This window comes from Conger conger, chromosome 7, assembly GCF_963514075.1.
Source record: "Conger conger chromosome 7, fConCon1.1, whole genome shotgun sequence".
Classification (NCBI taxonomy): Eukaryota; Metazoa; Chordata; class Actinopteri; order Anguilliformes; family Congridae; genus Conger; species Conger conger.
In genome coordinates, this window is record NC_083766.1 from 30,409,075 (window position 1) to 30,433,434 (window position 24,360).

At 39.4% G+C, this 24,360-nt stretch overlaps 2 protein-coding genes across 3 annotated transcripts; both read right to left on the reverse strand.

The window, feature by feature from the left end:
* Window positions 1–254: 254 nt before the first annotated feature.
* Window positions 255–9,326, reverse strand: LOC133133862 (upstream stimulatory factor 1-like). The gene is given in 12 exon segments (XM_061250125.1): window positions 255–1,375; window positions 2,242–2,370; window positions 2,788–2,882; window positions 3,464–3,522; window positions 4,159–4,246; window positions 5,578–5,728; window positions 6,310–6,423; window positions 7,903–7,932; window positions 7,935–8,053; window positions 8,168–8,217; window positions 8,408–8,476; window positions 9,241–9,326. Coding segments are annotated over 11 exon segments (933 nt in total). The 5' UTR covers window positions 8,416–8,476; window positions 9,241–9,326; the 3' UTR covers window positions 255–1,285.
* Window positions 9,327–10,625: 1,299 nt separating this feature from the next.
* On the reverse strand, window positions 10,626–14,982 carry thy1 (Thy-1 cell surface antigen). Of its 2 annotated transcripts, none has more exons than XM_061250572.1 (4): window positions 14,891–14,982; window positions 13,534–13,594; window positions 12,324–12,644; window positions 10,626–11,044 (listed from the first exon to the last, which is right to left on the reverse strand). In XM_061250572.1, exons 2-4 carry the CDS (start codon window positions 13,568–13,570, stop codon window positions 10,950–10,952), a joined length of 453 nt encoding a protein of 150 aa, XP_061106556.1. In that variant the 5' UTR covers window positions 13,571–13,594; window positions 14,891–14,982; the 3' UTR covers window positions 10,626–10,949. The 2 variants fall into 2 exon arrangements, with proteins under 2 accessions (XP_061106556.1, XP_061106557.1); XM_061250573.1 differs by lacking the exon at window positions 14,891–14,982 and adding an exon at window positions 14,242–14,309.
* Between the last annotated feature and the right edge of the window lie 9,378 nt (window positions 14,983–24,360).

Sequence of the window (24,360 nt, forward strand, 5' to 3'; positions counted from 1 at the left end):
CATAAAATAATCATCACCTTCTGGACTGGAGATGGGATAAATTGACTGCGTGTTAGAATAATTTATGTGATTACAATGCATATCATTCATGGCATGAATGATAATCTAATCAGGGTCTCCAAAGCAACCAGGGACATTCATTTCAGAAGTAGCCTATCGCGCCCAATCCCAACTGTACACAAATCACTGCTCTACACGAAATGAGAATACAAAACACAGGTGTACTTAAAAGATGAAATAAATGGATACAGGGATTATATGGAGTTACATTTAATAGAATGACAGTAATGTTTATTGTCCCGACCAATAAACAGTTCCATGCACTGAAACATGATTTGGTAGACGAGCACAAACAAAAATAATACAACAACATCAACAAAACGATGGGAACCCCCAAACTGGCACATACATACATTTATTTAGTCTTGATGTGGGTGAAGTACATGAAGAAACGGTACTCGGAAAGCATGAGAAATGGCACCCGAGCTGCGTGGCACTCAGAGCACTGCTGTAGCTCAGACAGCCCACCATATTCACCTGCAGAGGCCACAAGAGCGTTTATGGACAATAGCCGCACAGCCATTTCAATCATTCTTCCTACAGTTACCATAGTTTCTGTACAGGTCCAGGCCCTTGAAGTCCATCACACCCGCCTGAAGCCGCCTCACTTCACACAAAGGACAACCGCTGGCCTGACCGGGGATCTTTCAGGCACTAATCGTGGGTTTGAATTAATATCTGCTGGAAAGAAGCATCCCACTTTACCATTTTATAGGCTCCACACAAAATGGTGCTCAAAGCAGATGAGTAGGTTCTCGCTAACACAAATCAGTACATATGAAGGGAAACCATTGAAGAACACCCCCCCCCCCCCCCCCAACTGATTGATAAAAACCGACAATGACCACACTGAACACAGGTCCTGGAGTGAACATCTTTAGAAAAGATCAGGCAGTACCAAAAAGTTTACAATGTTCATGAACGGCATGAGAAAAAAGGAAAAAAATTAAATACACACAGGGAAAAAAATATTTGCTTCAGTTTTGAGTCTTCTCAAAGCCCATATGTTGGGCATACGTTTGCTAATGTTGTTTCATACCTATGGAAGCAAAGCGGCGTCTTGAGTAACACATAAAAATATTGTAATCTACATGGTGGATCCGGTACTGCAGCCAGCCAGGGAGTCCCTTCCTGGATCTCATCATCTGTTCTGATGAGCCAATGCGTATGACTGTCTCAGCACCATCTCGCCCTCTCGCCCCTCCCTCTCCCTCGCCTTCCCGTCTCACTGCGGCTCTGTACTGGCCACTCCCACAATGCCGTGCTGTCGTAGCTGGTTCCTCAGAATCTGGTTCTTGGATTTCCAGTCCTCTACCTGCACGTGTGACAGAATGAGGGGATGAAGGAGAAGGAATATAGATCAATTAACCTTTGATTGTCATAGTCATACATCACATTACAGCTATTTAGATGACGCTTTTATCTAACGCAGCTTACAGTTGATTAGGCTAAGCAGGGGCCAATCACCCCTGGAGCAATGTGGGGTTTAGGACTTGCTGCTCTGATCTTATTCTGGCCACATTGGGGCTTGAACCACCGACCTTCCAGGTCCCAGTCAAGCGCCTTGGCCACATACACTCATTTATTGCCTGATAAATATATTCTCATTTTTATTTCAACATTTTTGAAATTTGTGCAATGGATCAAATCGTTTTTCCCGCTTTTCGAAGCTTGAAAATGGCTTGCTTTTCTCCCAAAGATGGCTCTCTGGTCTTCAGGTTGCTGTATCTTTTCTAACAGATGCACAGGCAAAACCCAAGACTAAAACCAAGAGTGGACAATCAGAACTATTTATTGTTTAACCAATCAATCTAACAGGACACATCTGGGCAAGTCACGTTATTGGTCAGTCACATATTCCAATAATGTTCACCTAAAGATTAGACGGTCTCATACAAAAGGTGATACGCTTCAAGTTGTTTAACAAACCTAAAATAAAAGCTGAAATTCAGATCTGTCAACTTATGTACATATTTTGAATTCAAACTCAATCGCCTTCAGTGTATAGCAAAAACAAAGGAAGGCTGTTCCAATATTTCTTTTGGAGGGGACTCTACTTCCAATACATTGCTAATATATTGAATATATTTCGAAATGCATTGCATTTCCTTAAGGGCAGGAATCTTCTAGAAGCAGGAATGCTGCTGTGAGTGCTGGGGTGCCCTGCTGCCGGGGGCGTACCTCTTGCCGCAGGAGCTGGTTGTCCATCCGTAGCCTCTCCAGCGTGTTGAGCTCATCCACCAGCCTGCCGTTGTTCTGCCTCAGCTCCTGGATGTAGTCGCAGGCCTTGGACAGGATCCCCCCTTTGCTCTGGGAAACACAGTTAGGCCCCGAGTATGTCTGCCATCTTATTTCAGGTCACTTGACAAGATGCAGAATTCTGTTGGCCGGCCTGTGGTTAACTGTTCCACCGTAATTCCACAAAGCAAAATGGTGAAAACGTGTCCAAAGGACAAGCAGGAGGTGAAGATATCGCAAGTGACGCGCTATCAAGATGGGAATGTTGACGATGGGAAAATATACCACACAAAATTTAAGCAGAATTTGGATCATTTCCCTTGAATCTAAAGCCAAATTAATCCCTGGAAAATGGACCCTTTTCTATTTCTAGGTCTATTAGTGGCTAATGGAGATCCAACAGACACTGCAGCTTGACAGCCCGGGCCTAACCAATAGCATGAAGGATAAAACACATATAGTACTGTAATGTATGGTGAGTTCCCCCACCTGCCCTGTCTTGGTGGAGTCCATGGTGCAGTCCGGAATGGTCTTGGACAGCTGGACAATCCAGTTATTGATCTTGTCCCTCCGCCTGCGTTCAACTGGGGGACAACAATAAAGGGGGTAACGGAAACAAACCACATTTTAACGTGCACTTCCATCCTGCCAATACTCCTACAGCGGATTGCAAAGTGGATTACCCCATCTGAGTTTCTGAATTTTACAATGCAAAAGATTTAAAAATGAAATTGGGTTTTGATTTTGTTTTAGAAATATTACATCACTGCTAAATGTAAGTAAATTTGAGCGATTTTATCAAATGTAAAAGCCTTCACCCCTTCAAAAGGGACAGACAACTTCAGGGGTATAACTTCCTCAAAATGTTTAACTTCTAATACCCAGATCTTGAGGCTTATATGACGGATGTGGAGCAATATACAGAGCAATATTTCTGGGCAAATGTTGCACATTTACTAACAAAGCTAATATCAGCTGCTTTCAATATACTTTAATAGGGTTTGGGGTACAGGACAGATACTACTTCAGAATACATAAGCATACTGTGTCCTGCCTGGTAATCTTAGAAATTCATAGAATAAACCCTAATGCATTTTAAAATCTTTTCAGGTATAGTACAATGTAAAAACTAATTGCAGTCCACTGTACGTGGACATTGCCTCACCTTCATTATGCTGGGCTCTTCGTTTGTCGTCTCGAGAGGTCCGTGGGGTATCCGATTTACTACAAAAACCAAAGCAACAAACGTGTAAATATAATGAAGCTCAGCAATGCTTTAATCTGCTATCCGGTGGCATCAAACATGCCTTTACACATACACACAAATGTAAAAAAGGCTGATGAAGGCTGTATATCTGAAAGAACCAATTAACTTTTCAAATCAAATGGCCCCAATTGGGGGAAGTAAATGTCAACACTATTGTTATTGGCCCAATCAAACAAAATGGGGGTGCTGGAGAGCTCACTTCTGCCCACTGAACAAAAACAGTGCTTATTCACTATACATTGTGGTGTCTAAAATGCTCAACAGCACTGAAATTCTGAACAGGCATATGGAGGTACAATGTATCCTCTTGAGTGAAAGTTGGTAATGGGGCATGGAAGGAACTATTAACTTTTAGCAAATATGTCCCATGTGTGGACCTGCCATATCTTTACATTTGCATAGTGCTGGTGATGGTATGCATGCCGAGGGCCATCTTCTAGGTTACATTCCTCCTGTCAAAAAGCAGTTTCCCATCCGACACCATTTACAGATATAAGGGCGAAGACGGCAGCAGCAGCAGCAGCAGCAGCCATGCCTCAGGAGGACCCTTCACCTCATCTCCCCTGGGCCCAGATAACGGAAGAGTACATTACGTGCTGTAAGTCTGTGTGACGGGCGCAATGGATCTCTGACTGGACCCGGCCAGAACATCCTGAGGTGACATCATCACATACAACTGCCCTGTACAGCACAGAAGAACAGGAAGAAGGCAGTTGCTATGGTGACTAAAGACAGATGTCACTGCCGGTTACTTGAGTCAAGAAACAAGATATTAAGTTTCTCCATATGACGTTGTGAAAAGGAATAATACATGGGTGTATTATTTTTATGGACGTTTATGATTTCATATATGCATGCAAATACACTTTATAGATCATTTTCACTGTAATCGGTATCCAACCCGCTCATACAGTGGCTTCAAAAAGTATTCAGACCCCTTCAGTTTTTGCACTTTACTGCATTGTAGATTTGGATTTTAAATGACTAAATTGCTATTTTTGCCCATCAATCAACACTGTGACAAAGTGAAGACATGTTTTTAGAACTTTTTGAAGCTTAGAAAGACATATATGGTCCCGCAATTCACATTGTTTTGAGGGAAAGAAAACCTGCCCCAGAGTGCAAGACCTTGAAGAAAACCTGCTCCAGAGAGCAAGCCTTTGAAGAAAACCTGCTCCAGAGTGCAAGACCTTGAAGAAAACCTGCTCCAGAGTGCAAGACTTGGAAGAAAACCTGCTCCAGAGTGCAAGACTTTGAAGAAAACCTGCTCCAGAGTGCAATACCTTGAAGAAAACCTGCTCTAGAGTGCAAGCCTTTGAAGAAAACCTGCTCTAGAGTGCAAGCCTTTGAAGAAAACCTGCTCCAGAGTGCACACAAGCTCAGACTGGGGCGATGGTTCACGACAATGACACGAGGCATAGAGCCAAAACAACGCTGGAGTGGCTTCGGGACAAGTCTCTCTCTGACTGTCCTTGAGTGGCCCAGCCAAAGCCCAGACTTAAATAAACCCCATCTGTGGAGAGACCTGAAAATGGCAGTTCACAGACACTTCCCATCCAATCTGACAGAGCTGGAGAGGATCTGCCTGGAAGAATGGGATAAACTGCCCAAATCCTGGTGTGCAAAGCATGTAGAGACTTATCCAAGAAGACTTGAAGCTGTAATTTCTGCCAAAGGGGCTTCTACAAAGTACCGAATTAACAGAATACTTATGTAAATGAGATTTCAGTTTTTGATTTTTAATACATTTGCAAAAAATGTCATTTTGTCATTATGGGTTACTGAGTGTAGATTGATGGGCAACAATGGCAATTTTATAAATGTATAATTAAATCTAAAATTAAAAAGTGAAGGGGTCTGAGTACATTCCGAAGCCACCCTATTAATAAAAGGTGCAGAGGTGCTACAGGAAAAAATGAATACTTTGAAGATTTTTTTTTTTTTTTTTCATTGTACCCATGATGTTTTTCCTTGACAGAAACAGACACTCTTCTCAGACACACACCCCTCACCTGTGGGTGTGTTCTGACTGAGCAGGGTGTCTGGGGCCTGTACGCTCGTAACCATGGCGCCAGGGGCGGCGTCCGATATGGTGGCAGGGTAGTAGGTGTAGTGAGTCTCAGAGCCGTCTCCCTCCAGACCTTCAGACTGGGAAAACACCGCCTGAAATGGAGACCAGCCTCAGCTCACTTAACCTGTCTCCACAACCGCAAGCTTCACATCCAGACTGGGAAAACAAGGACCCGCAGCTTACTAAAGACAAGCAGAACTCAAAATTCACTTTTCCCACAATTTAGTCAATTCTCCATAGCCAGTATACAAGTATATATATTCCAAAAAATGATGAAACTGTAATACTTTCTGTGTATTTTCATCGTCTATTTTTTTTCATCCACTTCCTGAAAAACAATCATTTACGTCATCGTGTAGCAGTGGCCGATTAAATGTCTCAATTTTCCGTTCCAATAAATATCCTTTTCACACAGCGGCACGCATCCTTATCTCTTCCCCTTCCTCATTTTACATCAGTCAAATCAACTCCCCGCCCTTCTAAAATTCCCCTGAGAGATCAGTTTCACTTGTGTATACGTAATATCGTGGAAGCTAGTTCTGCTCCAACTTACTAAACAGCTTACTACACCTGCCTGCACAGCGATCGATCATAAGGGGCAGCTGCACATTCCAGGTTTAAACCAGTGCTCCAGCCTTTGCAGAATGTAAGATTTAGGGTTAGTCAGGGTTACCTGGGTGACCGGCTGTGTAGAAGCAGGAAACCCCGTCACCACACTGACAGCTGTGGCTCCATCCGCCTGACCCTCCAACTGCCCATCAGACACCTGGATCACCCGGTACGTCACCTAAAGCAGAAAGCGTCCTTCTGAGAACCATCATTTTACACCAGCTGCACGGCTGGCTTCCAGGGAGCAAGGATGCATCGCTTTACAATGAAGCATTGAGCAGAAGGCCTGATCCAGAAACACTTGGGACAGTCTAGATTTGCCTTACATACAGTCCATTTATTCAGCTTACGTAACTTACTCAAAGATAAATTGGCCTGGGAAGCTACAAGCCCAATTCCTTAAGTATTATGTTTTATTTATTATTAATGTATTCATGAGCATCATCTTCTAAGGCAACAAAATGAGCACTCTACACTAGACCCATTAGAGCTGCTCAGAGGCTAGTGCGTTGATCAAGGGCAATGGCAGGTCCACACGGAGGGGCGTTAGACTCTCAAGTTAACCTAACCTGCATCATGTCTTTGGACTGTGAGAGTACCCAGAGGACACATGGGGAGAACATGCACACAGAAAATCCTGGGCGGGGCTCCCAGGACTGTCTGGCTGTGAGGCAACCGTGCTGATCTGACAAAAACCAGGCACCAGGGAACACCTGGCCCACGGCAGACATCAGCAGTCAAACTGCAGACACCAATGACAAGAGCTCAACAGCCACTTTGCTGGAGCGCCTCAACAGGCAACCATTCACACAGACAGAAAGAATATCTGAGCTGGTGTTAAGACAACATCCAGGGTTGTTATTGGATTCAGTAGTCAGTGCAAGGGCTACACATAAAACTCACGTAATTCTGACTAGGACTACAAGACGAAACTGCCATTTGGTTAAAATATGGTCAGTGTGATACCTGATGCAGTTTCCTCATGAACTGTCACAGCCCCATATTAAATGCAGTACAAAGAACTGTTCAACAGGTACCGCAGTGACCACATAAAATACTCTTTTTAATTCTGTGCCTTGGCACAAATTCTAATAACATTTTCTGACAGACATGAATAATGAGATTTCAAATCATGATAATGGTTTCCTACGTATCAGCGCATTAACTTGGAAACTTAAATTAGAGACTTAAAAAACTCCCGCATGCACATATTAAGCTGTGCTCACTGTGATGGATAGCAGAAATAAAAACGCTACACTGGACTGAGGTACAGACTGTCCAGTAGGTGGAGTAATGAGACACCATAAGAACACAATCGGGCAGGAAGCAAACACAAAATTCAAAGAAGAAAGGAATTCCTATACATTCTCCATGTCTTTCCCAAAATGCATTCCCAAACTTTTATTTATTTAAATTCAACAAACCCCAATGTATCGCCACAGCTGACGACTATCCAATTATAAAAGCTTGTATAGCAATCAAAAAAGATGGAGGCATTAGCAATCAAAAAAGACCTGTCAAAGGCATGTCACCTGTGCGGGTATTCTTATAAAAAATTACTTTTAAAACCTTACTGCATTAATAATTTTGAACGTTTTGCTCGTCAGGTCCAAATCGGTCCTCTAGTACTCAAGAGTTGTGTCCTCTCCCCTCCTACCTGTGTAGTGGGAGGGTACAGCTCCTTTACAGTACCTGCCCCCCAGCTCCCTCTGTCTTGAAGAGGTATTTGATTGGTTGCTCCGAAGAGAAGGTAGTTGCTGACTGGATGGTAGCAATGGCTGATGGGTCTTCTGCTGTGGCCACAGCTCCTGGAACGCAAACACGAGACGCAAATGGTAAAGGACATTATTCACATAGTGCTTTTCCTGTGGGCTGTCCCATTTGGCAGTTGAAGTTGTATTATTAGTTGGGAGTACTCTTACCCTCTTCAATAACAGGGCCGTTCCCGTCATGATCTGGGCTTTTTTGTTGCCTGGAAAACAAACATTTTTTAAACTGAGATAAAAATATAGTTAAAATTATACACTGTACAGTACGTGTATGCAGCAAAAGTACTAATATATTCCGTGGCCGTTTTCTGTCAGTTCCCCAGTCACAAGTCCAAGCCACTGATGTTTCCAATTTCCACTGTAATTGGGGCAATACATTATCCTGGAACTCACCCCTTCATTTCCAGTAAGTGAGAGTTGGATAGAAGTTCCCTCTTCTTGGGTAAAACGCGCAGGATGAACCTATAAGCCGGCACGAAACGTGAAAGTTATATGACACGGTAAACACCTGTCGAATAATCACTAAAAACATTAAGTTCTATACTCATACATATTTCCATACAAGATCAAGACTTAAATCAGGCATATTCATTATGATTATAATATCGTAATATCAATACAGCACGGATTTCTGCATTTGTACGCCCAGCCAGTTAGCTTTAGCTAGTTACAAAAGAAGCATTGTGGAAACTGACATTTATACTATCTTAACTCATACCGTAGTTATCCTGGCACAGGACAGCAGTGTAACCCAAAACAATGAACAAATGACAGGTAGGTAACTTAGCTAACTAACAAAGAGCACTGAATAACAGTCACTAAACTAGCTAGCTGGCATTAGCAACTTTATTGTGTTGCTAGCTAGCGGTTTCATAGAGCATCATATCGCTTCCAGGATATCTTATTGGTTTTAACTAACATAAATGCATGATGCAGCGTGAGCTTTGGTTTCATTCAAGAACGCGAACACTGATTTGGTTATTCATAATAAAGAGCAACTAAGTTGGCTAGCCTATGGTCTATCTGGCTAGCAAGCTATCTAACAGCGAAAACAAATACCAAATGTAATTGCAACGTTATCACTGCAAACTCCGCTAAATACAATAGATAGCAAGCAATCTGTGTGCATGGAAAAATCTGTTTTCGTGTTATTACGAGCAATAACGCTACCAGTGATCGTAAAACATGAAACATTGTTTACATTAACTAGCTACAATTTACGTTACCATTCGCGATTCGGTTCTTCGTCTTGCAAAAGATCCTTATGCGCAAGCGTGTTTACAACACGCGATGACGTAGTTCTTCTTCTTTTACGATTCTCTGTATAAAGTCATAGTATTCACTATGGCATATACTGCCATCAGGTGGTAAATAAAACTCCGTTACTGTAGTCTTTTAATTGTATGTACCTCTCTTTCCTATATTTCTTACGTTATGATAATATGTGCCACACTCACTTAATCCTGGATGTTGCTATACAATCTTGAAGCATCGTTTAACACATGGTGCCCCAATCTTAAAGTTGATAGATTAACTGCATTGTGCCTTTCTCTCCACATAAGATTTTTTATTATTATTACCGACAGGTTCTTGAATTGAAAAGTAGGCTAATGCCTCCCTCTTTTGTAATTTTTACACACCTTCTTGCCATGATTTTCTCATTTCCTCTTTGATTTTACTCTGATGTTCCGCTGTTTGGAATCCACTTTTTTTTTTTTTACCTTCCACCTTTTAATTTCCCCCATGTCCAGAAATCCACAGTAGTCCCACAGTCTTCTGTCGTGTAAATATCATTGCTTGATAAAGTGGGAAAATGGACTCCCACCCTGCCCCCAATTACCTCCCGTTAAGCTTCTATTACAATGAATATTTTTTCACCTTTACCCACCCTAATTCTATCATCAAACCACATGAATACAGTTATCTACCTCTAATGGTGAACCAACCCCAGACCAGTAATCTTGTTCTTAAAACCAAAATATGCATTTAAACTTAGTAGGAGAGATTTCAAAGCCGCAAATGTCTGCTCAACCTTCACCTAAGAGCTTTTTGACCTTTTTTAATTCAACATCTCCTCCAGAGGGGGTCATCATCAGCAAAACAGGATAATCCAAATTCATTTCCAAATTCTTGAGGGTGGGAATTGGACATGTTCAGTACACAATTGGCTACACAATTAAAGAAAATGCTACCTATAAGATCTAACAATTTAACCAAATGGAGGCAGTAACCAAATGTACAATTAAATACATTATTTTAGGTATATTATTATTATAACTATTATTAGCAATCAGCTATGATAAAGAAATTGTGATGTTCACCCATGTTTAATGTTGCATAATTTGTTCGCTTCCTTCACCCTCCTTTAAATTCTTGTAGTGGAATTAAAAAAAGGTAAAATAAGATTGAGTTGGATAATGAACACATGCAAATGACCTAGAAAAATGTTATTTGTAAAGCCCACCTAAAACTCATACAAACAATTCAACTTAATTAGTCCCACCATATTTTTTGATGATTAAAAGGTATTGTCATCGCTGAACTGAATATTACCTTATGGATGAGGACTGACAAGAACCAGACATTAACATACAGATGAGCAACACACATATAAAATAATATTTCCATCAATTTATTAGCAATGCCAATTCAATCACCAAAATCAAGCTTAGTGTGGGGAAAAAGCAGAAATGTTATCACACACTGGACTTATTATTATTATTATTAGAAATGTGTTTATCCACAGATACTGAATTACTAAAAAGATTCAATGTTTGCAAGAAAAAGGCAGTCTCACAAGACGGCCATGAATGTTATCAATCAGAAAAATAATTCTGTCAAACTATGTCAGCAGGCCAGTTTGTGCATACTCTAGGTGTGCCAATCAAGAAAGGACTGATTGAAATAAGCCTGATTCAAATGAAGGTTTGACTCTTCAGAAATGGAGCAGCACTGGAAGCAGTGTCACAGTCAGAAGACTTTTGCTGGTCTGGAACAGCATGCTGATGGCGGAGCAGGTCATAAGTGTTTCTGAAAAGAAAAGCACAGACCACAGTCATAAGTTTCCACCCAAGATGGAACCATATCAGTACCCATCCCTTCAGCACAAAGGTACAAACCTTGGCCCTTTCAGAAATGGAATATATTACAGTATACTGTGAATGTAGTGAAAATTAGTACATTTCACAATGTGTTTTAAAATATTGAAATAATAAATTTTAATATATTGAAATACAGTAGCTGTATACTCATACTATTTATTTGACTTATTAAGTCTTCTGCTGCTGTAGCCTACCCACATAGAAATTTAATGTGTTGTGTGTTCAGAGGTGCTCTTCTGCATACCACTGTTGTAATGTGTGGTCACCCTCCTGTCCACTTTGACCAGTCTGGCCCTTCTCTGTTGACCTCTCTCATCAAGGTGTCATTCTGAATAAACTCTAGAGACTGTCGTGTGTGAAAATCCCAGGAGATCAGCAGTTACTATACAGAAATACTCAAACCAACAATCTGGCACCAACAATCATGCCAAAATCACTGAGATCACATTTTTTCCCCATTCTGATGGTTGATGTGAACATGAACTGAAGCTCTTGACCCGTATCTGCATAATTTTATGCATTGCACTGCTGCCACATGATTGGCTGATTAAATAATTGCATAAATAAGTAGGTGTACCTAATAAAGTGTATATTTGTACCAGCCTTGTATATTTGTTCACACGCTGTGATGTACAAAATTAATATCAGTCATTATTAGTACCCAGTAATTTGAATCTTTCATCACCTGCAATGTCCACAGAGGAACCATATTCACTGTTTTTTGGAGAAGTTGCTACAAATTTTATGTAGGGACACATGTTCACTCGTGAGCTTATCTGGACATCCAGCTAAAAATTTACTTCACATAAAATTACTAGGCTGTTTCAATAATTAACGCATCAAATCCAGAAAAAGATATGGCCCACTCTGTACACCTCTGCTTTGACAGGATGCCCCATTGGTGAGGAAAAACATTACACCACTGAAAAAGATTATGAAATGGATTAACTAATAATTAAATTAAATTTTCGAACATATCTTACCAAAGCCCTCAAATCCGTTCCTTGGGAGTTAGTAACTAGTCACTTACATTTTATGTAATTAGTTTCAGACTTGCAATTTCATTGATATTTTAAGATGCCCTTTGTGTCGCAATGAACATGAGTAAATCAGTGGCTCCATTTTCCTATATGCAAGCCCTCAAACCGAATGTGCATATTGTTTTAAAAGCTAGAATCAGAGCATGTAATGATAAAGATAATGCTTACTGCCATCCACAGACAGAGTCTTATTTGCAGATGTGGCCTCTTTGATAATGCAGGTATTGTTTTGGGGCTTGTCTTGAGAAAACCCCTTCAAGATGAGGCGACACACATTGTCATCCAACAAGGTTATATTGACTCGCTTCTTGAAGGTTGATTCAGGTGTGGTTGCGGGGTCTGTGCTGCCCATCACCTGGTCGTCTTGATTGTACTGGCAGCTCGGTGTTTTGGATGCATCTGGGAGAGTGTACTTACAGTCCATTCTCAGATTTTTCTCTTTGGTTACACAGGAAGTTAACTCTGTCACTTCCTGTGCCGACAAGACCCCTGCAATACAATATATTTAATCTGAAAACTGAAATCTAATTTACAGGAGACACAAAACAAAGATAGAATACCATGATGTGTAACTTGTGGCAGAATTGTGATATGAGTAGTGAATTAAATAATTTTTTACAATAATACAGGGATTAATTACAGTGTTTTGTATTATGGGTGTGGAGATCCATAGAAAATATTCATAAAAAGACAGTTTTTTTTTCATGGAATAACATAGATCACAAAAGATTTATGTAAATATAATAAAGCAATATAAAAGTACCCAAAATGTACATATTACAAGAACAACAGTCATTTCAGCTCTTGTTTATTATTAAAGTGACTGTTAAGGTAAATCCGTTAATGGATTCAGATTACATTGTATGGGGTAATTGTGGTATGTATTATGTATCAGCAAAATTAGAGAAAGCAAATGCATTGCAATATTGATTTACAGTGTATCAGTCTAAACATGTCCATCTATTCCTATGTGGGGATTAAGTGGGTGGAGTTCAACTTATTACCAGACTATTGGGTCAGGGTCTTTCATGACATCAAGAATTCCCTGACCTAATGGCCAATAAAACATTTTTTTTGTCTAATTGCATATCTCCTCCCATAGTTTCATTCAATTTGTATACAAAGATTTTTTATAGAGATTTTTTTGTATTTGGTGGATGTGTCAGGGATATATGCCTCTGTGAAAATGTATGGTTATTTCAACATTTTCCCACCACTTTACAATCACTTTAAGCCAACATTTTGGTGTGAATTAATGCTATATCATGTTATTTGGAAATTGCATTGTACTAAATTTCTGTATTAAAGACAGTTTGGGTGTTAGTTAAAACAAGTACTGTAAACAGTTGTGTATTGGGATGAACATTCTGACCCTTACCCAGCAGACAGAATGTGATGAAAAGTTGCATCTTCATGGTTTTTTGGCAGGAGAGTTGATTCTGTGAAATAGATAAATGTGAAAATGACCAGGGTTAATCTCCAACTCACCAATCAAGGCGTTATGACAATCTGTACTTGACTGGGAATATAAACATACTTTCACACACTCATGTCTATACTGACACTCATTTTCGCCAAGGGTTGTGGTAGGAATACCAGGATGTCAATAAATTATGCTGTAGTCAATTTATTTTGAAGCAAGTGCAGGCTCAAGCATCAGGTTTAAATCTAAATCTGTATTCCACAGCTTTGGATAGGTGTTCCAGTTGTAATGCAATTCTGCGGGCCAGAGGTTTAAACTGAGGTACACTGCAATTGACCCAAAGGGTTGCCATGAACTAGGTAAAGTCTGGTCTAACTATCAACCGACTGGACAGGTTGTGAGTGTTCAATCAAAGATTCCAAAAACTCAGTTTAGAATGCTTAGTCACATGTGTATTTGCAATCCACTATAGAAACGTGAATTTTAAATGCTCAAATGAAGAGAAGAGCCAGGGCAATCTAGGTATAATGTACAGTACTGCAATGGTAAATGGTTGGCATTTATATAGCCCCTTTATCCAAAGTGCTGTACAATTGATGCTTCTCATCACCCATTCACACACACACTCACACACCAACGGCAATTGGCTGCTATGCAAGGCACCTGCTAGCGCGTCAGGAGTGTTAGGTGTCTTGCTCAGGGACACTTTGGCACACCCAGGGTGGGATCAGCCAACTCCCAACTCCCAGACAACCACCTGAGCCAATGTCGCAATAGTACATTTCAGTACAGCTCTTTTAAGATGTTCTGTATGTTCCCGATATTAATGACAATCCATTTCAAATTAATTTAAGTAAACAAGACTGTTAGCTAACATTTGATACACCACTAGGGGGTGTATTTGTTTGAGAACAACATAGGCTAATACATTTACTTTGGACAGGAATACATGCAAACTAGTTTTTAATTGTTTTGGTATTTTGAAAAAAGTACAGAAAAGGATTATAGCAATATAGGCCTCTATTTGAATTTTTATTGTATATTGTAAATTAATATACACTGTGCATGAATAAGGGATTGCATGCATCATTATAACATTGCATGCATCGTTATTTCTGACAAAAGATCATTTTAATCCACAAACATTAACATTTTAAGTTAACATTAACATTTTAACATTAAAATTGTGGTTAGAAGAACAAAACCAAAAAACATGGGTCCCCCAGGATGGAAAACCACCATGTAGTCAACCACATTTGCACTTGTCAATTACTGTATGTATTTTCATCAATATTTCATCAATATTTCTCACCTGGTTGTGCAGTTGAATTTGTTGTACGGGAGCTCCAAAGAATCTGTCTGCCTGCAAAGCTTGATTCACCTTCAATTAAACCTGCATGAACATGTAGATAGAGAGAGGGTGGGGGCTGGGCGGGGGTGGGCGTGAGGGAGAGTGGGAGAGACCTATTATCCGATGTTCAGATAATGCTATTATGCAATCGTGCTGAAGTAAACTGTTTTGCATACTTTTTTTATGGATGAAAATGGCTCCGAGAGACGACAGAAGGGCACACATCAAATCTTTAAGCTTAGGCCTACTAAATCTCTTTAAGCACACTGTTCCCATAATGTGTGCCAGTATTGTATATGGATATATTAAATCATATCCATAGACATGCAGAAAACATTTAATGAAGGAATACAGAGCACACACAAGGTCATGAGATATGAGTCTTACAAGCCAGGACTCCTTTTCTGGAACAGAGAGGGAACATAATCACAATTTGATTAATTGAAGCCAGTGTGTAACCCTCACCAGCCCTTTCTGGATAAGATTGAGGATACCTGATCTAAGGCATGGTGTATATGAGTGTGTGTGTGTGTGTGTGTGTGTGTCTGTGTGAGAGTGAAAACATATCACATACATGAATGGATTCAGATGTGTGTGATATGTGTATGCAGGTGAGTGAATGCAGGTCTGTGTGTGTGTGTGTGTGTGTGTGTGTTCACGCATGCACCTGCGCACATACATGTGGAAGGCTGTATGTGTAAATTAATAATAAATGAATGGACATCAGCTGATTTCTGTTCATATTTTTCCCTGAAGGCTAATCCAAGCCCACTCAAAATGAGCCTATTCGAAAGTATGAGTGCAACACTTTAACTCAAGCAAGATGAGAAGACATGACTCCACCCATAATTTAGAACTGCTATTCTTCTAAACACCTACACTTCACACTAACTGCCTGTCAGTGAGATTTCATCTCAAAATATGTCATAATGTCACATTCTCAGAGCAACTGCTTTTAACCTTTTGAAATTCTAAAAAGGGAAAAAAATAATAATAACCACATTTGGATTTCTACACTCAGTCACAAGATTCTTTGTGTGTTTTGACAGACATGTCTAATTCCAAATTATCATAAAATAAATTATCTATAATTGATCTAAATTATGTATAATTCTTGATTATAAAAAATATTTCAACACACCAACTGCAACAGGGCAGACTCTCACTCTGGGTCACTCTCTTCCTGTTTCTCAATAATTATCTTTTCTCCTTCTCTCTCATATTAGTGATTCCTATCGCAATATAATACTTTCACAGTTGGAGTTGATTTAATTTTTTTAAACCAGACAGATTACAATTAGCAAGAAAATGTCATTCATGTCATTACGCTTCATATAATGGAAAAGATTGCACATCATCAAACCACCCTTGAAAGCAGCCGCTGTAAAAAACAGGTTTTTCATGTGGGCCTTTGAAATTTGTTTATTTGGCCCTTTCTCAGTCTGGGAAGTCTGGGAAAACTATATTTTCAGCTTCAATTTCTGCACTATACCAGTTCCTCTGAACATTAATTTATTAAGGATGTTTATGACAGTAGAAATACCAAGATGAAAGCATTGAGATATCTTCTAAATTAATAGCCTCCCCTGCTTTGTAAGAGTCAATTATCTAGTGTATTTTCAGGCAGCTCCTTAGAAGATCCCATGGTTGTTGAAAGTAAGCATAACGAGTCAATAAAATCTGAGAAATACAATGAACTGCTTGTTCAATTTATTTGACCCCATAACTAGTTGTTATTAAATATAAGTCCAAGCAGGGATACCACAAATGGCACAGGAAATCCATTAAAAAGCATGCATAACCACACACAAAACAAACTTTGGAAAACAAACTTTATGTAAAGCCGTTTTTTCTGTTCATTGGTATTTCCACCAAAAATGACTGCGCACTCTTCAGCAAGCTCATGGATCCTAATGAAGAAAATATGAAAGCACACGGTGCTTGGAGGAGTGCTACTGAGGTTATATCAGGTGGATTACCATTCTGGGTAAACATATTGCATCATATCAGCAGGGCGGTTGGGATGATTGACAATGAAAACATGAAGATTTGCTCCAACATACAATGGCATTTTTCCATCAGGGAGTGGAACTTCCCCACCTTGTGGGTTCCTTATCCACTGCACTACACTGCCCCCTAGTGATCTTAAGCCATACTCTTGGGCCAGCATTTATAAAGCATCTCAGAGGAGGAGTGCTGATCCAGTGATTTACTGTTACAGCTCATAATAGGATGATATGGACCAGATCCTAGATCACTCATACTTCGGAAAGCTGTTTAAGCTTTTATTCCAATTTTATTCCATTTATCCAAAAATTAAATTTTAACTACTTATAACTCAAATTCTGTGTATCAACAATTACATTTTAAGTAGTAATAATTACAATTCTTGATATCAATAATTACATTTTTACAAGTTGTAATTCAAGCACTTTCGTATTGCAAGGCATTTAAGCTTTTATTCAACTGGTTTTTGATATCAATAATTACATTTTCACTAGTTATAATTTGAATTCTTGATATCAAAAACCAGCCGAATAAAAGCATAAACTCCTACCCTTGTGTATACACATCCTGTTCTTCCAGTGCGGGGATTCCATATATGTACACAAACCAATTTAAATGTTTGTCCAGTTGTTCTATGTGTGTGTATCAGTGGGGAGTAGAAAAACATTTTTTGAAGTATAATTTTTAGGTTTTTTAGGTGTCTTTAAAATTAATGTAGTCACCAAAAACATTCCAATATATTTAGATGTTGGCATTTCAAAGGAAATTTAGCTGGGTGCTAACATTATATTTATGATAAATTGCACTCAAAGAGCAAAGACTAACTCCCCTATAAAGATCCCATATAAAAGATCCCACACCCTGAATACCCTTTTATGTGTTTCTAATACTCACACACACACACACACACACACACACACACACACACACATACAAATAAGGCTGTGCACAACATTTTAAAGAGGACTGATATCAACAAACTTTAATTGTTCAATGTTCCTTCAAGAGCAGGGCCTCCTCCACAGAAGTGCTCACATACTCATGGTTTTACAGATGGGCAAACTTCTGTTAGAAAAACTAGCACACTGACATAGCCATGCAACATGTCAACCTGGCACTCAGCAATAGTGGAGGCATTGCAAAATAAATCCATGTGATACCAAGCAAGTGAATCTTATTCTATTAAAAAACAAAGATTTCCTACAGGCACTTTTAATGTGTGCAAATAGCGCAAGGTTGGGAGTAGGGTGATAGCATGCAGACGAACCATGGTTTTTGGTAAAGCTAATGTTTGTGCACTCTTGTATGCTGATGGTATTCTGAAATGCTTCGAGCACCCTTTGCCTCAGACATTACTGTCAATCAGCAAAATTCCTATTCAGTTTCTATTGGCAATGAGCTATCCGTGTTGTTCTAGCACACATGTAGACACATAAACACAAGACTGCACAGCAAAGCATTCTCTCCGATTGATTTTCTTATCCTCATGTGCCACAGCACCGTTTGGGGTCTCTAATTTAGATTTCTGACTTGTGCTTAATTACTGCCAATCTAAAATTACATGAGGGATTCAGCCAAGATTTTGTGGAGGCTTCTAAAGCAAGAGGCCAACAGACAGACAGACAGACCAGATAATCAGGTCCAGTAGATGGTTTTAAAAAACTGTACAAAAATGTCTGTAAAAATACTGTAGCCCAAAGAAATTGGATATTGTTTTGTTCACAGGGAGGACTGCCCTTTGTGGCTTGAAAAGACTAAATAAAGAAATGTAATATTCAAGTCCTTCATCATTAAACAGAATATGAACAATACAAAATAGAAAGAGTAATAATAATTTCATCTATAAAACATTTTAAAGAGAACATCTATTCAATGATTAAATACTGTAAGTATAGTAAATAACAGTTGATGAATATATTTGTAACACATAAACATTGAATCAACTTGGAATTATACTAATTTTAAGATTTTCCCTTTACTGTTGAACATACGGTAAACGCTTTGGCTTTTGCTGAGAGAATTTCCCATCCATTGCTTCTTCAGTTACATGTTTTCATTTTGATTGCTTAGCTACAGGAAATAAATAGGTTGAATTAAAATGAAATACCATTATGAAAATGGAATAACAGCATTAGCTCCGCAAATAGTAGTAATTGTAGTAAAATGTAGTCCCATGTAGTTACAGTAGCCAACAATTTCTTATTGGTAGTACTTTGGTAGTACTTTGTGGAAGACCAATGGGCTGACTAGACTTAGTTTGGACATTTAACCTGGAAACATAGTGTCAAATATGTTGTAATATTAGCTGTGATTAGTCGGGGGTTTTGGAAATCAAATCTAAAAATTGAAATACAATAAAAATGTAATCCTATATCTAATTTATTCTTGAAATAACCTAATGTAAAGCAGTAACTGTCCAATAATTCCCAATAAAATTAGATGGATTGAACTACATGGCAAAAATAAAAATAAAAAGCTAGAAAAACAAGCATTTTGACTTTGACATTGCTAGTCCCCCTGATTGAGATTCAGTACCAGTGCTGAGCCGTTGGTACATATGCTATGTCAGGGGTCTTCAAACTCCATCCTGAGGGCCCATTGTGTCTGCCAGTTATCCTTGCAACCGTAATATTCACCTCTGATTTGTAACAAGCTGTTAATTGATATTAAATAAGACAACTTTTAATAACTATTGACAGATTTGTCCTGTTAAAGCCAAATTATGTCAGAAATAGCAATGCTTGCCATGAAGAATCAATGACCCAATTTGCCATTCCAGTCAGACAGACAAATGTTTTCATTTACTGCCATTTTCTAGATATTAAGATTCCTTCAGAAAGCGGTTTATTTTTTAAATGATTAAATTATAACCTGACAGATTAGATCAGCAGTGTTCTCACAGCTGAAATCTTGAACAACTGGCTACTTAACCCACAAGTTCAAAGACAAATGGCAAAGAGTCACTTAAAAATATATACATTGGATAAGTTAGATGTGTTTTTAAGCTGAAAATATCAAGAGTATACTATAACAAAACTATAACAAAAGCCAGCATGCACAATGGGCTGCAGGACTGAGTTTGAGTACCACTGTGTTATTCGGTAGCAAATGTGGAGCCAGACTCTTTCAGAAACAAATTCAGTCACTTCAATACTATAAATATAGGTTATGAGCAAGTAACACGGCAACATCTATTCCCAATATACTGTACCACCGATGTGTTTTACATTCTTTATGATTGTGGACATGCACATTATTATGGTAAACTGTAGACAAGTGTAGTTTTACAAAAGGAAAGAAAGAGTTGAGAAAGAGGATGACCCCAGCCAGAAACAGAGCCCGAAGCAAGTGTTTGTGTTTGTCTTCAGGCAGATAGGATTCGCAGAATCACCGGAAGTGACATCACAGTCAGTAGCAAACTTGGGGCACCTTGGAACAGGACACTAGGGGCAGAACAGACAGGAACATTCCCTGGAGAAAGACACATGGATGATTACCCTTTCACACTTTACACATTCACATTCGTTTTTTCACCGTTCTGGTGCACAGTGGCCAAAGAAAATCAAAACAGGTATCACTACATATGGGAAAAAGGAAGAACCATTTTTTATTGAAGTACAGTACATCCTGGCTAATGCAGGACTGTTGGTAACCATACAGAGGTAGCCTTCCTTTTCACTCACTTTGGTGTAATGCCATGCTGTTCTCCAGGGCCTGCGTCCCCTGTATGACCCGGCAGGTGTAGGTGAACGCCTTCTCATCAAAGGAGCCCTGGACCCGGGTATAGATCAGCCGGCACTTGTAGGGAGTCACCAGGGTGACGTTGGACCTCCTCTTCAGCTCCGGGATAGGCTGGGCGTTGGCCATGGTGCTCCCCATTAGCCTGCTGTCCTGTTTGAACTCACAGTAAGGCTCGACAGTGCTGGAAGGCGGGAAGTCACAGTCCACCCTCAAGTTCCGCTCTATGAGGGTGAGGCACGGGTACAGCTGGGGTCCCCTGGGAAACCCGAGTGGCTGGCCTACAGCCACGGCGACTGATAAGACACACAAGTATGGGAAATAGGCTGTTACACCTCATACAGGCCACTAGTGCAGCAAATACCTATTGCATGGAAGACAACACACTAATCATGGTCCAGTGTCAGTGTATGCAGTATAGGCAAATTGATAAAAGCGTTTTACAGCAATATCTTCTAGGAAGGGAGAACAATGTGCTATTGAAAACTGAGAGCTGTTTAGTTCTAGAACAATCAAACCCTCTGTTTCTGGTTCTTGCAAATCTTTTTATTTTATTGGCAGCAGCGAATGGAAATCTTTGCCCAGTTGCTATGCAGAGTTACCATCGTACCGAGCAGGAAAGCCACTGCCGCAGAAAGATGCAGCTCCATGGTGCTTCTTCCCTCGTAGTCGATGTGCTGGAACTGTCAGAAACGGGAAAAATCTGACACCGCTTTAAAAGTAGTCCACATTGAGCCAAGCATTTAAATGCACCTGCTATGGCATCTTCTTAAAACGGATGCAGAAGTAAAATAAATGCATATTCTTCAATAGCCGGATTGACTCGCCTACAACAAAGTTGTAACAAATTGAATGCCAACTTTTTCTAATCCTACTCAAAAACGTCGCGTACAGGCTATGGAGTAAATTGTATAGTATCTGAAACCTAAGCCCTCAAAAATCTAATTATGTTCATTCCAGTGTATAGTTCTTGGATTCAGGGGAAATATAGCGATGACCTAATTGAAGCACACATATACCCCCAATAAATACCGTCAACTAACTATGCTAGTATAGCACGACGATTTTCTAACATTGCAAGTGACCACTCAAATAACAGCAAATAATAGCAAACCCGCATTTTCTCCCTTTAACGCAATTCATGTGTAGCCTAAGGTGTAAATTAACAGGGCGGGAGCGATAGGCTGCTTCTGGAGATCAAATAAAAACGTGAAAGCACAGCCCTATACACTTCACCCAGATAGTTCATTGGGTTTAGATACACCTGACTATAAATGAGATTAGCTAGTTATTGTCGATAACCTTTCAACGTGGTCTGTGGGTGACTCCCTGGGCAATAACCAAAATGGTGCATTATAACGGGAACGAAGGACATGCAATAAGCTACGTCTTCACGCATCTACGTGACTACACCGAGCGAGTTGTATATTGTTAAAATTACATTAAATAATGAAGTACATTGAAAGACAAGCATTTCTTTCGAATTACCGTATAATTTATCTGATTTGCGCTCCTCGCTGATCTTGGTTTATCTGAAACGAAGTCGCCTGTGTCTCCTGGAATCTGTTACTTGCGCAAGCTCGAGGATAGGCAATTGAACCCAGAGCGCTCAGCAGTCTGGTGGTGCTGGGTGTATAAACTGTATTAATATCTGTGCAAATAATAAGCACAAAGGAAGTATAGCCGTAAACATTTCATATAGGCTAATAGACAACACTCAAAAATTATTCACATTGATAAAGATTAGCAATGCATTCTAAAACACAGAGAATCATAAAATGGGCTTTATTGTAAAAATATTTTTTACATTTTCTTCACACCCCTGTTATTGGTATGTTGTGCACCTTTCATTTGCAAGGATAACACTATTGGTCTCGGTCATTTATCATGATTTATGACAATTTTGTACATATTTTGGGGAACTTTGACCATTCATACAGAATCTTTCCATATAGACTACTTCAGACCCTTGGTCTGCATCAGTGGAGAGCTTTCTTAAATTCAGACCACACATTTTGATCAGGGTCATGGCTGTAGATCAAGTCTACTGTAAAACAGTAAGGTTTTGTGGTCAGTTCACCATTTTTAGTTCATTCTCAGGTATGCTTGGGATCATCAACTTGCTGAAAGATGAAGTTTGTGAAGTATTATTTCTGGTTGGCCTTTTATTCTCAAAGGACTCAAAGACCCATGTGCAGCCTTAATTTGTTAAGCACAGATTTTTTCATTTTCCTGTGGCAGCCTGTAGCGTAGTGGTTAAGGTGCCAAATGCCATTAATGTAATGTAATGTAGAAGCAAAGCCTGCGCCGTAAGCTAACTTAAGTGCGCAGATGCTAAAACAATTTTTAAACCCCACACAGTAAATGTGTATGGCCCCTGCTTATTCAAATAAACAGTAAGTCGCTTTGGATATACATTACATTACATTATTAGCATTTGGCAGACGCTCTTATCCAGAGCGACATACAGTTGATTAGACTAAGCGGGAGACAATCCTCACGTGGAGCAAATGCAGGGTTAAGGGTCTTGCTCAAGGGCCCAACAGCTGTACAGATCTTATTGTGGCTACACTGGGATTCAAACCCTCGACATTTTTTTGTGTGTTTCAATGTTTTAAACGCATCATATGTTTATTCACAATTATAAACATGTATATGATATGATATGATATATATGACAATATAGGGGCAGTAGGCCTTCCTTCTCAGTAGCATAGGAAATAATCCAAACCTAAAGCAAAATCGATAGTTATTTTAGAAAAAAAAAAAGAATAGTATACATACATCCAACTTCTGGAATCATGGATCCCTGTACAAGTTGCTCTGAAGCTGCTGTAGTGTATTTTCTTGCTTTACACCACGACCCCCCTAAGGCCCTGACACCGGCAATTGTAAAGAAAGACCCCAGAGTTTCTCTCGTGTGTGCCCTCTGCTGGGTCAATGGAGAAATTATATGCTTTTCCGGTGGGGGGCTGAGATAGAAACATAGGATAGAAATTGTGCGCTCCACTCTATATGTCTATATCATATACTTAAAAACGGCATACTTAAAACTACATGGAGATATTTCAAATATTTTTAAAACTACAAACGAGTTTTAAAATAACCGCATACCTACATTATTTAGCCGTTCGAAAGATTTTCATCTACATTCTGTTTACGTTTTCACTATTGTAGTTATTTTTAAGTAATATGCTAACATTATATGGCTATTATCAAGTTTGTATTTGGGAGGGGGGAATCGCTTACTCGGGCAAAGATGGCAATATTGCATTAATACCATTCGTTTAAAATTGATCCGCACAGATAGCCTACAAGTATTGTTAAGCATACTGTACGTTTTAAAAGGTTATACTCTATTTTACTTAACATTTGTGCCTTGTTAGAACATTGCAATCTCTATAGTGTGTTCAGTAGCCTAGCTTGTAAAGGTCGATCGTCGTTATCGACCTCGTTAGTTCCTTGTGCATCTTTCAAAATTAGCCTGTGGTAAAACATGTTTTTAAACTGTAGCCTACGGAGAAAGTACGCAAGTTAAATGTATTTGGTTAAGGGCTGTACCTACAACGGGGGACAAGTTGGTTTTCTTGTTGTACACTATGCGTTTTCTCCTTTCATTGGTTATTACGAATCACATGACGTATTTTAACCAATGGTAGTGCCTACTCTATGCACCTAACGTGTAC

Excerpts from the sequence above, each read along its gene's own strand:
- thy1 (XM_061250572.1), bottom strand. The coding sequence starts at position 13,570 with ATGAAGATGCAACTTTTCATCACATTCTGTCTGCTGG. Across the intron at positions 12,645-13,533 it reads CATCACATTCTGTCTGCTGG|GGGTCTTGTCGGCACAGGAA; the intron begins GTAAGGGTCAGA and ends ATTGTATTGCAG. Across the intron at positions 11,045-12,323 it reads GACTCTGTCTGTGGATGGCA|AAACACTTATGACCTGCTCC; the intron begins GTAAGCATTATC and ends TTTTCTTTTCAG.